The sequence below is a fragment of the Ixodes scapularis genome, unplaced genomic scaffold, assembly GCF_016920785.2.
Source record: "Ixodes scapularis isolate PalLabHiFi unplaced genomic scaffold, ASM1692078v2 PGA_scaffold10__122_contigs__length_95168666, whole genome shotgun sequence".
Classification (NCBI taxonomy): Eukaryota; Metazoa; Arthropoda; class Arachnida; order Ixodida; family Ixodidae; genus Ixodes; species Ixodes scapularis.
Window position 1 is genome coordinate 70294487 of NW_024609836.1, and position 13633 is coordinate 70308119.

The following is a 13633-nucleotide window of genomic DNA, read 5'->3' on the forward strand; positions in this document are numbered from 1 at the left end:
CATTGAAGGCCGTATATTCCAGATAACCTAATGTAGCAGATAAAATGTCCTGCATGGCCTTGCCGAGTCAGTCTCGCTTAAGCCAGCTGTCACGCCGATACGGCGACACTTGCTTCTGTTATGTCGACGTTCTTTTTTTTTTTTCCGGGTGCAAGATTAGCTACATTAAACGTTTAGTTTCTTTCGTTATTCATCTTCTGTCTCTGTCTGGCATTCGCGACAATATTAAGTGCTAATCGCACGTCCATTGTATGCGATGAAGCGTCCAAACCAAGCTGTTCCCGTTTATTTCAACTCGGGTGTTCTTCCCCCTCCTCCGCAGGTACGAGTACGGGTCCCTGATGGAGAACGCCACGTTCTGCCTGGTGCCCCGGGGCAGGCGCCTGGGCTCGTTCCGCTTCCTGGAGGCCCTGCAGGCCGGTTGCGTGCCCGTGCTGCTCGCCAACGGCTGGGAGCTGCCGCTGGCCGAGGTCGTGCACTGGGGCAGGGCGGCGCTCAGGGGCGACGAGAGGCTGCTGCTACAGGTGGGCACTAACACTCCCTAGCTGCCTTTCGTATATACGCCGACACCGTTACATAGGGGGACTTCGTCGCAGGCGCGAAAACGTTATGTAGGCGAGGACGTGACGCTTCTCAGCGTTCGCGGTCGTCATGAAAAGGGCAACTCCGCTTTATTTTTTTACGCCGAACGCGTCATAGAGGAGGACTATACGTTACTAGCGAGAAGATCCGACTCTAAAGACGTTTTCATCCCAGTAGTTACCTAGCCGGTGGACAGAGGGCGCTGACACACACGGCGCCATAAGGTGGCTTCAGTTGGGTCGGTTTCGGTTTCATCGGGGTCGCGGCTTATGGCGTTTTCGCTTAGTTTTGTGATATAAATCGTTGCATTGTGTTGCAGAACCAATGGGACAGTGGAAATGGGCCACCTTGAGAACTACGACGTAGTTACGAGCCTACATTCTGGATTTTTGTTACGAACACCTTCATATTATAATGTTCTTCGTTCGGTCATGTTCGGCAGCGAAACGGCTGAAATGATGCCGGGGGAGGATTACGGATGTCTAAGGCCGTACTGGACGTGCTTGCTGATACTAGTTCCCATAAGAATAAACTAACGAAGAGACTAATGCTCGAAGGCACAGTGAAAAAGCAGGTCGACGATCTGACTGACAACGTGCTCAACTGCAGAGATCAGATGAACTCGCAAGTTTAGTTTACACTGTTCACCTTTTCGAGCACACCAATGTTTAGTGTTAATGAACGCCGACCGGAAAACCCCCGTGTAATGGACGCATGGATTGCAAAAAAAAAAAAAAGAAGCGATATTGTTTCCATCGGTTTCTTTAAAGAAATTAAGTACTCGAGATATGTTTTGATGGTGTATCCTGGGCCGAGCGAGAAATGTTTTCAACTATCAGCCGTGCTAAAGTATTCGTTAGCAACATTCACAATCTTGACCTTGGCGAAACTATTTGTTATACGGACATTTTCTTACAACGTATTCGCAGTATAGGATAAGGGACAAACCCGTCAATTGAACGTCTGTCTTCCGTATAATTTGCGAAAGAAAATTAAACGGCGCGAGAGAATTGACCTGCAGCAAGTTTGGCTCAAGTCAAATGCCAGGCACCACTTTATGAATTTGTGTAGACAGTTCTTTATTTGTTTGAACAGATACGCGTTTTACTTTAAGTGGCGTTTTTCTCCCGGGGAGTGAACCCTGTGTGTCTAAATAAATTAATTGAATTTTATATCTTTAAAAAAATGTAATGACTGCAGAGATGAGACTGAGCACAAGATATAATTTCTTTAAGTTCATAAACAAATCAAGGGAACGTTTATACCCATAAAATGATTCCAGCATATAATCAAAAGCAACTGTTTTGGGCTTGTTGTGGTGGTAGAGCACGATGCTTTCAGAAGACACGCGTAGTGAGTCTACTCCTATAGCTGTGCTCGTTGCGTGTTTTCTCCCCCCGATGACGCAGGTTCCGGACACTCTGCGCTCCCTGCCACGGAGTCGGGTGCACCAACTGCGGCAGCAGAGCCAGCTCCTCTGGGAGACGTACTTCTCGTCCGTCGACAAGATCGTGCTCGCGGTGCTTCAGGTGAGTGTCGCACGGATCTGCAAGCGCGTTCCCCTCCCCCAAGCCCCTTGTTTTGAACGGGGGAAGAATCAAAAAAAGCGTGCAGAAGACAAATAGTGCAACGATGTATACGGGCCATTCCGACGATCGCCTTCTGCGATCTGCCATCTTTGTCTCTACTGAGCGGAATGGATGTATGTATGTATGAATGTTAATAGCTGTAACCTTACATCCATTAATGTTGGGGAGCCATCTTCCCGCCGGAGACTACAGGTTCGAGAATTCCTAGATAGGAAACATCTAGAAACAAAACAGCTCCATTATGGATAGGGGAGGCGAAAAATAGTAAAAGTTTACAAGGAATTTGACTACTTTTAAAAGAGTCAAATTACTCTCGGGATTACCTTCCTAACAAACGTAATCAAACGATTACAAAATTACTCCCAAAAGTAACTGAATACGAGTAATGGTATTACTTGTAACAAGTTCAACTATCGTGCCAGTCTGCGTGTACGCTATATCAGACGCGGCGCACGCGTCTACAACTGTGACTCGGCTTTTTTTTTTGCCTGGGTTCTAGTTTTTTTTGTCCGGGACAAAACACTGCCGAGTCACTGTGCTGTGTACGCGTAAGCGGCGTTTGATATTCCGCTGGATGGATGGATGGATGGATAAATGGATGGATGTTAATGGCTATACCCTTTGTAACGGGCGGCGGCTTGCGCCACCTAGCCGCGGAAGCTAGCGACTGCTCATAAGCAGAACGTATTCCACAACCTGCAGTGGAATGCGAGGATATGGCAACGCGCGGAGGGCGATTATTGGAACGTTGAGGAAGACTTCTTCGGAGACGCACCGGGACACGGGCACACGGGGATACACTGCCATCCACTTAACGGTAATGAGAAAAAACCTGAAATTTCCATCGTTATCACCGATTATCGTTGAATCTGGACTAGGAAAACGGATCGTTTCTTGTCTGGAAACTTTAGAAACAAATCGTTATAAGCGGTACATTGTTATATGTGGTATCGTTATAACTTATAAGTGGATTACACTGAATATATGGTTTTCAATAAAAAATAAGCAGACGCACAGTGTCACCCGTTCGGGTTAATTCCTCGTTCGGCGCCGGCGTGGTTGTTGTTGTTTTTCTTGGGGCCGCGTGGGAAAGTTGGGATAAGCAGTGCAGCGCTCACACGCACACGCCGCTGGCCGACGAGAAGCAAGATAAACAAGCCCTCTTTCCCTCCGCGTCTCATCGCAGCCGTTCTGACTCGGCAAACGAGATCTTCCCGGGGTAAATACCACGCCCTCGTTCGAGGGAAAAAAAGAAGCGCGATATGAGATAGATAGGTCAGAAAAAGATAAGGTTGGGATATGGATGAAATAAAAACGAGACCTTCGGACGACAGAGATCGTCCTTTAGGCGTCCACGTGACGTCTACTGGACGTTGTGACCTCTTGAGACCGTCTGCTACTGCAAATTAATATTTGCGTTGGAGGAAAAAAAAAAGGGGGGGGGGTAGGGTAGGAGTAGTAAAGTAGGGAGGAACCAGTTGTTTACTGAAACAATTTGTTTTTGTCAAACTCAAGAGTGTTCTACTTGCCGGTCGCATTAAATGGCACTCAAATGCTCCTTTTGTAGAAGCTTGCTTTTCGTGGTATATTGTTTGTTTGACTTTCGTCAATAAAAATGACCAGTTTTAGATGGCAAGACGTCTTTGTAAACTCGCAGCGATCGAAAAACTCGGGCACTATTGACTCTCGTGGGGGCCATCTTTGGGTCCCCACCACCTCCATCAAATGTGACCAATGAAAATAGTTAATTGCGCGGAAATTCCGAACGTTACAATTATTGATATTTTTAGGGTAAGACACGTAGTACAGCAATTATTGTTTGATTGACACCGCCGTCCGACGGTGCCCCCGCTCCAAGGAGCAAGAAAAGGGGCGCGTCACGATCTTTAATTCGATTTTTAATAGGCAAATATCCACCGCCCATAAGCGTAATTTCGGGGTACTTTGGGACGCATTAGGACCCGTAGATTGGGTTATCACCATCAATGGAAGATCTCAGAATTCACTCGAGCACCCCTTATCTAAGGCTAGTTCGCGCAATAGAGTAACCACTGCTTATGAACGCTCAGTCCATCAGTAAACGGTGGTGGGTGCTTGGTGTTATCATCTATAGCCTTTTTTTGTGACCGATTTCGACAAGAGAACAACGCATCTATCAAGTATCCTTGAAACACGTCAGATCTACGTATATTTCTTAGTTTTTGTACGCGTCATTCGTACGGCATGGGCTTCAAATAATTTTGAGATCGTGAGAAGCCCCAATTTTTCACTATATGATTCAAGGAGACGCCAAGCTGTTTAAAAGTGACCGCAAAATTCGGTTTCTTAACCTATCGCGCTACAACTTTGTGCAGCGTTGCCCACAAATGGTGCATTTTTTTTGTGAAATTTGCAAAGAGCGAACTTACCCGAGGAAAAAGTAAAGAAAGAAAAAGGCTTAGCTCCTATGGAAACGCAGCGACGCCACCGGTCTTCAAACAACACGGCGCCGTTTCGCACGGGAGACAGGAGATGGCGCAACGAACGCCGCCAACGAACGAGCATACGGCGCCGAGAGCCGTATGTCTCTCGGCGCCGTATGAAAAGATTGTCTTAGCAGACAATCTTTTCGACTCGAAAGCGGCGCGCGTTCCGCAGGTGGCGACAATCGCAGAAACAAAAAAAAAAAAAAAAAAAAAAAAAAAAAAGGCGCGGTAACAAGGAACTGCAGTTTCTTGTCTGCTAAAGACGCCGGCTCTCGGCGTCGTATGCTCGTTCGTTGGCGGCAGTTGGCATCGCGACCGCTTGCGCCATCTCTTGTCTCCCGTGCGAAACGGTGCCGTGTTGTTTGAAGGCCGGTGGCGTCGCTGCGTTTCCATAGGAGCTAAGCCTTTTTCTTCCTTTACTTTTTTCTCAGGTAAGTTCGCTCTTTGCAAATTTCACGAAAAAAAATGCACCATCTTTGGGCAGCGCTGCACAAAGTTGTAGCGCGATAGGTTAACAAACCGAATTTTGCGGTCGATTTAAAGAGCCTGGCGTCTCCTTGAATCACCCTGTAGATGGTGCGCGGATTTGCCCTCGCCGAGCGCTGCGAAAATATATCGGCCATTTTACGCGGATCGTAAGGGTTCCCTAGTTGCCTGATAGATGGCGGCAGTGTGTTCTCTGGTCCAGAGCCGTATATTGGGAGAGTTTGGCCAGTGGGTGTGGCGACGAAGGCGCCGGAGAGGAGAAAAGTAAATGAAAAGGAGGAGAGCGCCGAAGGAGCGAGAGAGAAAGAAGGGAGCAGAGAGGAGACGACCGCCATTTTTTAGCAACGCTGTCGGAGACTGGTCGGAGAAGAGCACTGCTGAGGCTACGCGTCGTCTGCTACGGGCCGTCTTCTTTTTCGCCCGAATTAAAGTCTGTGGCCATACGCCGAAAAATCTTCATTTATTAGCTTTTTAACCCACCGAGGAATAACAGAATGTCATTTTCTCGCCAGAGCCAGCGATATAAAAGGCAATAATCGAGATTTAGATGCCGATCCCACGCATTCCGCCGGGAGAATGATCGAAGATGGCGGCCCTCCCCACTCAGGTGGGAGCAGCCGGGAGTTCACGCGCATGCGCTCATGCCTCGCGCTCTACGCCGCGTGCTGATTGGCTCACTCGGAAGGAGAGCGTTACGACGGCGAGATCATAGACTGGCCAAACTCTCCCCATATACGGCTCTGCTCTGGTCGCAACAAGAGCCACGTTGGGAGTAACGACATTTATTCAGCCACCTCGGTGCTTAAAATCGAAGTTGCCAGTTAACCGAAGCTTTATCTGAAATCCCGGGAAAACGCTTTTCCGTCTTCCAGAAATGTTAAAACGGTTCGCGGCGGAGCAAACAATTATCACCTGAACTTTCCTTACAAGGTATGCCTAAAGCTGAGGAAGTCGTATTTTTTCATTGTGACGATCGACAATTGCGTCTGCTCTAAGCACCAAGATGGCGGCGCCCACTAGCAGATCGGGGAACGGAGTGCCGAAGCTCGAAGCGATGACTCATTTACTGGCTCTAGTCGTAATCAGTCGCAATTGGTTTCAAGCGCGCCTCAATCATACGCAAACGCACAAGTGTGAACGCTGATCAGTGCGTCGGGAACGGGACGGCGCACCGATGAACGCCCGCGTCGGAGCGATCCGTATCACGTGGTTTCTTACGGGGCTCGTGACGTGACCCGGCAGCCCGTAGTTTCAACTGCAGTTCGTCGTACGATCAAACGAAGTACGGTTCAGTATTTTGGCACTATATGAACGCCCCCCGTCTAACCGAGACATTTCTTCGAGTCATAACCGAAATTTTGTTGGTCGTATTTAAGTTTCCTTCGATGCTGTCGTTAATAGTCCTAGAAAACAAGAAAAAAAATGGAGAGTAAAACCTTAAAAATATATATATTGACGTTTAAAATGAAGAGGATGGCTGTGGCCTCCGCGTGGCTCATCGAGAGCTCGCCGTTTGTCTTCCTTGCTGAGATTTCTCCAGGTTATTATTGTTTTTTTTTTCCCCCGTGCGAAACGGAGCTGGAGAAATGATAAGAGAGACGGACCGGTCGATTCGAGCGAGAGATCCGACCATCAATTTCTCGTCGAGGGAGGTCTCCCCGCGGCTCCTTCGGCCCTCCAAAATGTCCCTTTGTTCGGTCGTTTTTGTTTACTTTCCTTACTCGAGCGGTCCGATTGACCGATGTTACCGTCACCACCGGTGGTATGTGTACGATCGCGGACGTGACAACGCGCTTTCGGCTATCGGCGTCCGCGAGTACGGCCTCGGCGCGCGCCATTTTTTGCTGCTGGCGTCTCTGTAGATCGCCTGCATGGTAGCCGAGGCGATCGCTAAGGCGAGTCGACAGGTAACGTTAACGTTTTGCCTATTATGACGGAGCCCGGAACGCGTCTCCCCGACTGGCGTGTTTGGCGTCCTGTCTCGAAGGGGCAGCAAATGACGTCACGGAAGCCGAGATTGTCACGCTGTCGGATGTCGCGATCCTGGCGGTTGGTCCTAGGCTGGCGAAAAGCGCGAACGAACGCGAGTGTCGCTGTTCATAGACTGGCATAGAGACTTTGTGAAGAATAATATCCATACTATGAGCAGTTTGACATACAGTTGTGGATGACTCAGTTCTGGTAAAAGAGTGCTTAAACGTGGAAAACACTTTACTTGGGGATCAGAACGATCAACTAAGTCTTCTTTAAGCTTGGCGAACTCATGAGGTAGGAAGCTTCTGGTGGCGTCATGTCTCCTCCAGAAGCTTCCTACCTTCATGTTAAGAACCCTGTTTGAGAACGGTTTGCTGTTGGCATTAGAAACACTGACTACAGGTGGCGCAAGTCGCCGCCCAATCAACAAGGTTCACCCGTGTGCATCCATTCATCGGGGGACAAGCGGGATGTGTCGTAGAGTGATGGTGGCTGCAGGCAGGCCGGTTTTTTTTTCTGCGTTTATTTTTTTTTTGTATTATTTATTTATTATTATCTTTTTTTTTTTTTTTTTTTTTCCGAAACGGCTGTTGCAGGTGCTCGCGATTGCCTCTAAACACGCCAACAAACAGAGGCGTGACGCCGCACTCGAACGCGAAAGCACTCGCTCGGGCGATATATCGTCATCGTCGTTCATTTACAGCGTACAAACATGGGTTTGCGTTCATATCATCGCTAATATGCCTCGCAAAATGTGCGCGCGCACGCACTAGTCCTAGGATTCGGCGCACGCGCACATGGTTGATGCGTACAAACACCATTACCATTAGATAGAGCACACACACCTCCGTCGCCATCGGACATTATTGCCCATCCCCCAGTATCTGCACGCCCCTCCACGCTGCAAGCAAACACTCGGGCGTCGTCATCGGGGAGCGACGAGCTCGCGTCGTAAAGCCACAGTAACACTCCTCGTAGTCGTGCGGCGTATGCGTAAGACACGGTGCATACTAGTCGAACAGGCGACAAAACGGCGGACAAAGACACGTCGAATACGCCATGTTTGGCAACTTTCGTTTCTAGCCTCAAGAGTCACCAACTTGCGTCGAAAAAAAAAAAAAAAAAACGTGCGGGAATTGGCTGTTTGAGGGTCGGGGAGAAAACTAGCGGTTTCGGTCGTGTCGCCTAGCGTGCGATGTTTGTTTCTCGTTTGCCTGTTAGGACCAGGCAGCAAACACACACCGAACATACTCGAGTAAACTCTCCGTAATGCCGCAGAAGTCCGGTCTGTATTCTTGCGGTCTCAATACCTTCGACTGTCCATCTTCTTTTTTTGCTGCTTTTCTTTTGTGGTTCTTTTATTGCTTTTGATGTGATCAAGCGGGAGCTATTGTTTTTTCTGCGCTGTGCGGTTTCTGTCGTTGGTGCTGCGTAGCGGGCGACGGTCCCGCGCGGTTTCTCCGAGAGTACCGTCTGCGACAGCCGGTACCGTTGGCAGCTGGTGGGGAAACGGGGAAAAAGTGTCCCTTTGATTTTTCCCCGTCTTTCTTTACGTCTTTGTATATGTAACTTCATCTTCCCCGTTTCCTGATTGTCCTCACCGCGATGCTTGCTTTCTCGTCGCAACGAAACCCAAACGTGCCGTTCGTTTTGTATTTCTTTCTTCTTTTTTTTTTTTCTTCTGTAAAGTGGTACGGTAAACTTTGGTAACCATCATCTTGTGGTTCGATCCGAGTCGAGCGCGCCTCTATATTTTCAGTTTGTTTTGTTCGGCTCTTGGGACATTCACTCTAACACTTCGTATCCGAAACTAGGGCCGTGCACGGTTTTATCCATGAAATTATAATCGAACTTCAACTGTACGACCGAGGAGGTTAGAAGTACTAGGAGGGGGCACGTTGCAATATTGGTGAAGCCAAGTCATAAAAACTTTAAACGATTTTGTGCCCAGCGGGACCGCAGATCTCTCTGGCGATTGGTGCGCGTGACATGTCACGTGCGAGATGGATGGTTGATTGTAGAAGGATTCCTTGCAGGCTTGCGCGCGCTCCGTCCGGTAGGTTTTATCAGATCGAAGGCTAGACGAACGCCAATGACGGTCACGTGATGGGGTCATGTTGGGCTGATAATTGAGGACAATAAGGAGGAAAATGAGAAAGAGGCCTGGCGTCAAGGGAGCATGGCTTGTAGAGGCTACGCGGCTGACGTCATGCCCTCTCCTACCCTTCTATTCTCCGTGTGTACGACCAACTGAATGGGTGTTTGGATGAATGGATAAATGTATACCACTGAACCCTTTTAATCGGGCTTTGACTTGCGCCACCTACCCACAGTTTTTTTTATATATATATATATATAGAGAGAGAGAGAGAGAGAGTTTCGATTTAGGAGAGGAAGCAGCTAAAGCCATGGAGAGCGTTTGCAGATTAGCGGAGGACGCCTGCGCAGATTGACATCGCGTGGCGCCGTACGTCATGTGGCCGCAAGTCACGTGATTTCGATTTTCCCGGCTAAGTTTAGCGGCGAAATCGACGTCGCGTGACCACGTTCGTCATTCGGCCGCAAGTCGCGTGGTGTCGATTTTTCCACTAACTTTAGCGAGGAACTTGACGAACACGTGACGATGTCTTGGAATCTCTGGTCACGTGGTGTCAATTTCTGCTAGGCGGTAGTTTGCGCTCAACAGGTACACTGCACCTCTCTCTTTGTCAGCATGATCAAGCTATACTCCTTTTAACGCGATAGCGTTAAAGGGGCCTTGCAATCCATATTTAAGCGTCTACCTTTTTGCGGTTTCCACGTCTCTTGGGGTTCGGGCAAACCAGCGGAGACGGAGGGAGTAACTAAATATCAGTGCATCATATTTTAACCCGACGAAGCGGAAACCTCCTCCACCGACGAGGGCGACTCGCGGTGCCGAAAGCGCGCAACATGTGAAGTCTTTGGTTCTGGGCTTACTACTGGTCAGAGCCGCTAACAGTTTCTTTTTAGTCGAAATACAAAATTGAATGGGCGCGAACCGTTTCAGTTATCTGTAAAAGTAGTTTTTGTTCAGTATGTTAGATCAGAAACGAAACAAATGCAGTTTATTAAGTACGGAAACAAGAAATGACCCGTCGACATACCCCCCACCAAGTGGGGGAAAAGGCGGCGCATACTAGAAATGTGCGGTGGGATCAGGCACTGACGAGCGGCGAGCGTAGAAAGGTCCCGGATGTACGCGGCGGCGCTGCGGTCGTAAACGTACTCGACGATCCGACCGGTTCTGAGCGTTCCGAAGGCCTTCGGCGAGGTTTGACTTGCGGTTTGGCCATTTGGCGGTATGGCAGCGCAAAGCGGCTCCCGTTCTGAACTGATCTTTAGCCCGTGTTTGCTGTCGTTTGCGGCCAATGAAGTGTCATGCCGAATTAGTGTTTAATCACGTAGCAAATGCAGTGCGAGCCGTCCTGGCTGCCCGCTTCATACAGCCTATCCATCACATGCTTTAGTGGCGCCCTCTCGAGCCGTCGACACGGAGTGCGGCAGCCGTTAGCGCTCGCTGTGCTCACTACCCGTTCTCTAGTTCACGGCCACTCTCAAGCAACCAAGGACGTCATGAAGGAGGTTATTTCTTGCTTGTTTTTGTAATTCTAATTTGCCTATAGCTTTTAAAATAAAGCGAAATTCGAGGAAAGAAAAGTTTAATTAAGTTACTACGTTTAGTGCGCTCAGATTCGGTGCAAATTAAAAACCAGTAAAAAAGTCCTTGCAGGGGTCCCTGCAAGGACTTTCAAGTTTTTAAGAATCGCAGTAATAAAACCAGTCCGGCTCCTCGCAAAGCATAACTAATTTCTCACTTTGTGTGGAGAGCCACTTTGTGTGCGGAATGGAGATATATCTAGGTGCATTTTAGAGTAGATACACGTTATCTTATCCATGAGGTACAATACTCGAGGTTCCAAGACAAGAGCGCGCTTACACTACTTGCGCCATCTATCGGCAGCGGTGGCGGGACGGTCCGGAACTGAATGCGACGAACTAGATTTTTTTTTTTTTTTTCACGAAATTTGAAGCGGCGTATAAATTTAAAGGTTGTATTCCTAAGATAAGTAGAGCCAACTGGCAATCAGAAAAAAATGCATTATCCTTTTAGAGTGCGGCGATATACAGAGAACTATTTGCATTCAAAATCGATTTACGAACTAACCGCTCCGTATCTTGAGTTGCTTTCTGCGGTTCTGTAAGCTCCAGTTCTCCAGCTACATCTTGGTATTTTCTTCGCGATCCGTCAGTTCTGCAAGGTGCCCTGGTCATTAAAAAGACTAAAGGAGGGGCTGTCCAAATGAATTCAGGGCTGTTTAGAGTAGTAAAAAGCTGTTTCTTGCGCATGATGACAAAGTAAATGAATTATAATTACCATAAATAGTACATAAATGATGTGCATTATTCATTCTTAACATATATTTACGAAACCCCGGCGTTCGAACCTGGGGTTATTCAATCTTAGCACATATTTACCAAACGGGCCGGCGTTCGAACCTGGGGTTCCCGAATAAAAATATAAATAAAATACGAATTCGTTTTACGATGGAGCGAGAACGTTTCGCCGCGAGGTAAAAGCATTCTTGGTAAGCAAGATACGATATTACATGTTGCTTCACGAATCAAGGTATACGATATGTTATATCAAGTAGCACTGGCGCCGCGCGCACGAAAGGAAAACTAATCACGCATAAAAGGCGGAAACGGAGAGCGCCGAAGTAGTAATCGGGTTAGTGTGCTCTTGGATTGATGATTGTATGTGTCGTGTATATGAAGGCGCTCGTTCTATATGTTCAGCTCATGTTTGTGGTACGCGTAATGTGTCAAGATGTGTGATAATAAAAACGTTTAAAGGTGCCCGAAGTGCAATGGTGGCGTGAGCAAATAAAGATATGTTCGTAGCACATGTATTGAGCGGTATCCTACCTAGCCAGCTACTTGCAACTACTCTGCTTGACCCTGCCATCTCGTGGTGGGCGATTTAACTAACCTTCTTTCACGCTTCGCGGTTGCAACAATGGGATTTTCTCGGTGATCACGTTAACAATAAGTAATATTCCCAGCATGTTGATTTTGTTTTCAGTAATGTCATACCTCCGAAAGTATTCTGAACCGTTCAAGGGATGAATCTCTTAGTAAAAAGTAAACGCTCATGCCGTAATTATATGAAAGCCAATAAATCAAGCCGCTCCAATGCGGTTCCAAGACATGTGTTTGCTTCCCCGCACAGCGCGTCGCATCCAGCTTTTCTATCGTCAAAGTTGTTGTTTTTTTTTTTTTATTTGTGCTGTTCGCGTGCGGCTGCAATTGTCTTCAATTAATCTCTGTAGAGGGGTATTCACTCCGATGGAAGCGATGCTACAGCGGCAGAGAAGTCGCGTTGCGATCAACTTGAATGTGGTCAAAGCCGCGACTTGCGGCAGGTGTTAGGCGCGAAACACATGTACGACGAAACCGTCCGATCCGACGTCCGACCAGGCAGTACGACGGTCGGAGGCGATGGTTTTCAACGCTCTCCGGTGCTAGCAAAACCCTCGCCCCCAAGGTCATCCCGGCAGTCCGCACGTCGGATCAGACGGTTTCGTCGTACATGTGTTTCGCGCTTTAAGTATACAGAGCTACGCCGTGGTGACCTCAAAAACTTTTAGCGCTCATCTCAGCGCGCTACTTGGAGGGCAGTTTCTCCAGGGAACGTGGTATATTTAAACAACAAAATAAAGGATAGCTCTCTTTGTGTGTGTGTTTGGAACTGTAAATGTACGTTCTTTCAGTTATATTTCAAGACTCTTCAGTCCTTCCCTCAGAACGCAATCGCTCTCGGAGAAGGGACTACTTGATATCGCAGACGACAGGCACATTGGCCAGTGTACGAGAGTAGCTGCTTCAGACCAGCGTTCCAACATGACTATCCGCAGGTCGATCGATCGCACCGTAATCCCTCAAGCGGTCTTAAACTCTTTAATGTTAAGCAGAATATCAACCTGCGACTCCCCGCCCCCTCCGATCACGGCCCGACCAGCGGCATCAATAGGGAGTTTTCGGGGATCGTTTTCGCCGTCGCGCAATGACCTCCGCGACCCGCTACGATACCTGGAACTGTAGAGTCAAGGCCATCGGCGCGCATGCGCAGTTGCAGCTTCTTCGTTGCGGAGGGCTTAGCGGAGAGGGAAACGCGGTCTGCGAAAACTCCCTATTGCCCGAGAGTGACATCTCGTTTAGCTGACACCACTGATACGCGAACGCGCGGTTACATCAGCGACGATTCCAGTCTTCGTTCACAACGCACAGCACTGTCATCGCAATGTTCCTGCTATGTTGCTGACACGCAGAAATAAAAAAACCACGTTGATTGCCGGTTGGAGCTCGGCGTTGGAAAACAGAACCGAACTCAGCACAGAAGGCATGCCCAGGCACCCGGCAGTAAAACCTGCCTGTCTTGGACGCACTTTCCGCGGTTTCCGCGACGTCGTCAATGTCGACACGTCGTTCCGCAATCCGCGGGCGGCCATCTTAGCG

At 48.4% G+C, this 13633-nt stretch overlaps 1 protein-coding gene across 1 annotated transcript in view; it reads left to right on the plus strand.

Moving 5' to 3' along the window:
- LOC8036499 (exostosin-1b) overlaps nt 1-13633 on the plus strand; it is a 165867-nt gene that overhangs the window by 108865 nt on the left and 43369 nt on the right. The window contains exons 2-3 of the mRNA XM_029974101.4: nt 323-524; nt 1992-2111. Of these exons, the coding sequence (XP_029829961.2) occupies nt 323-524; nt 1992-2111 (322 nt within the window). The remainder of the gene's footprint in view (nt 1-322; nt 525-1991; nt 2112-13633) is intronic.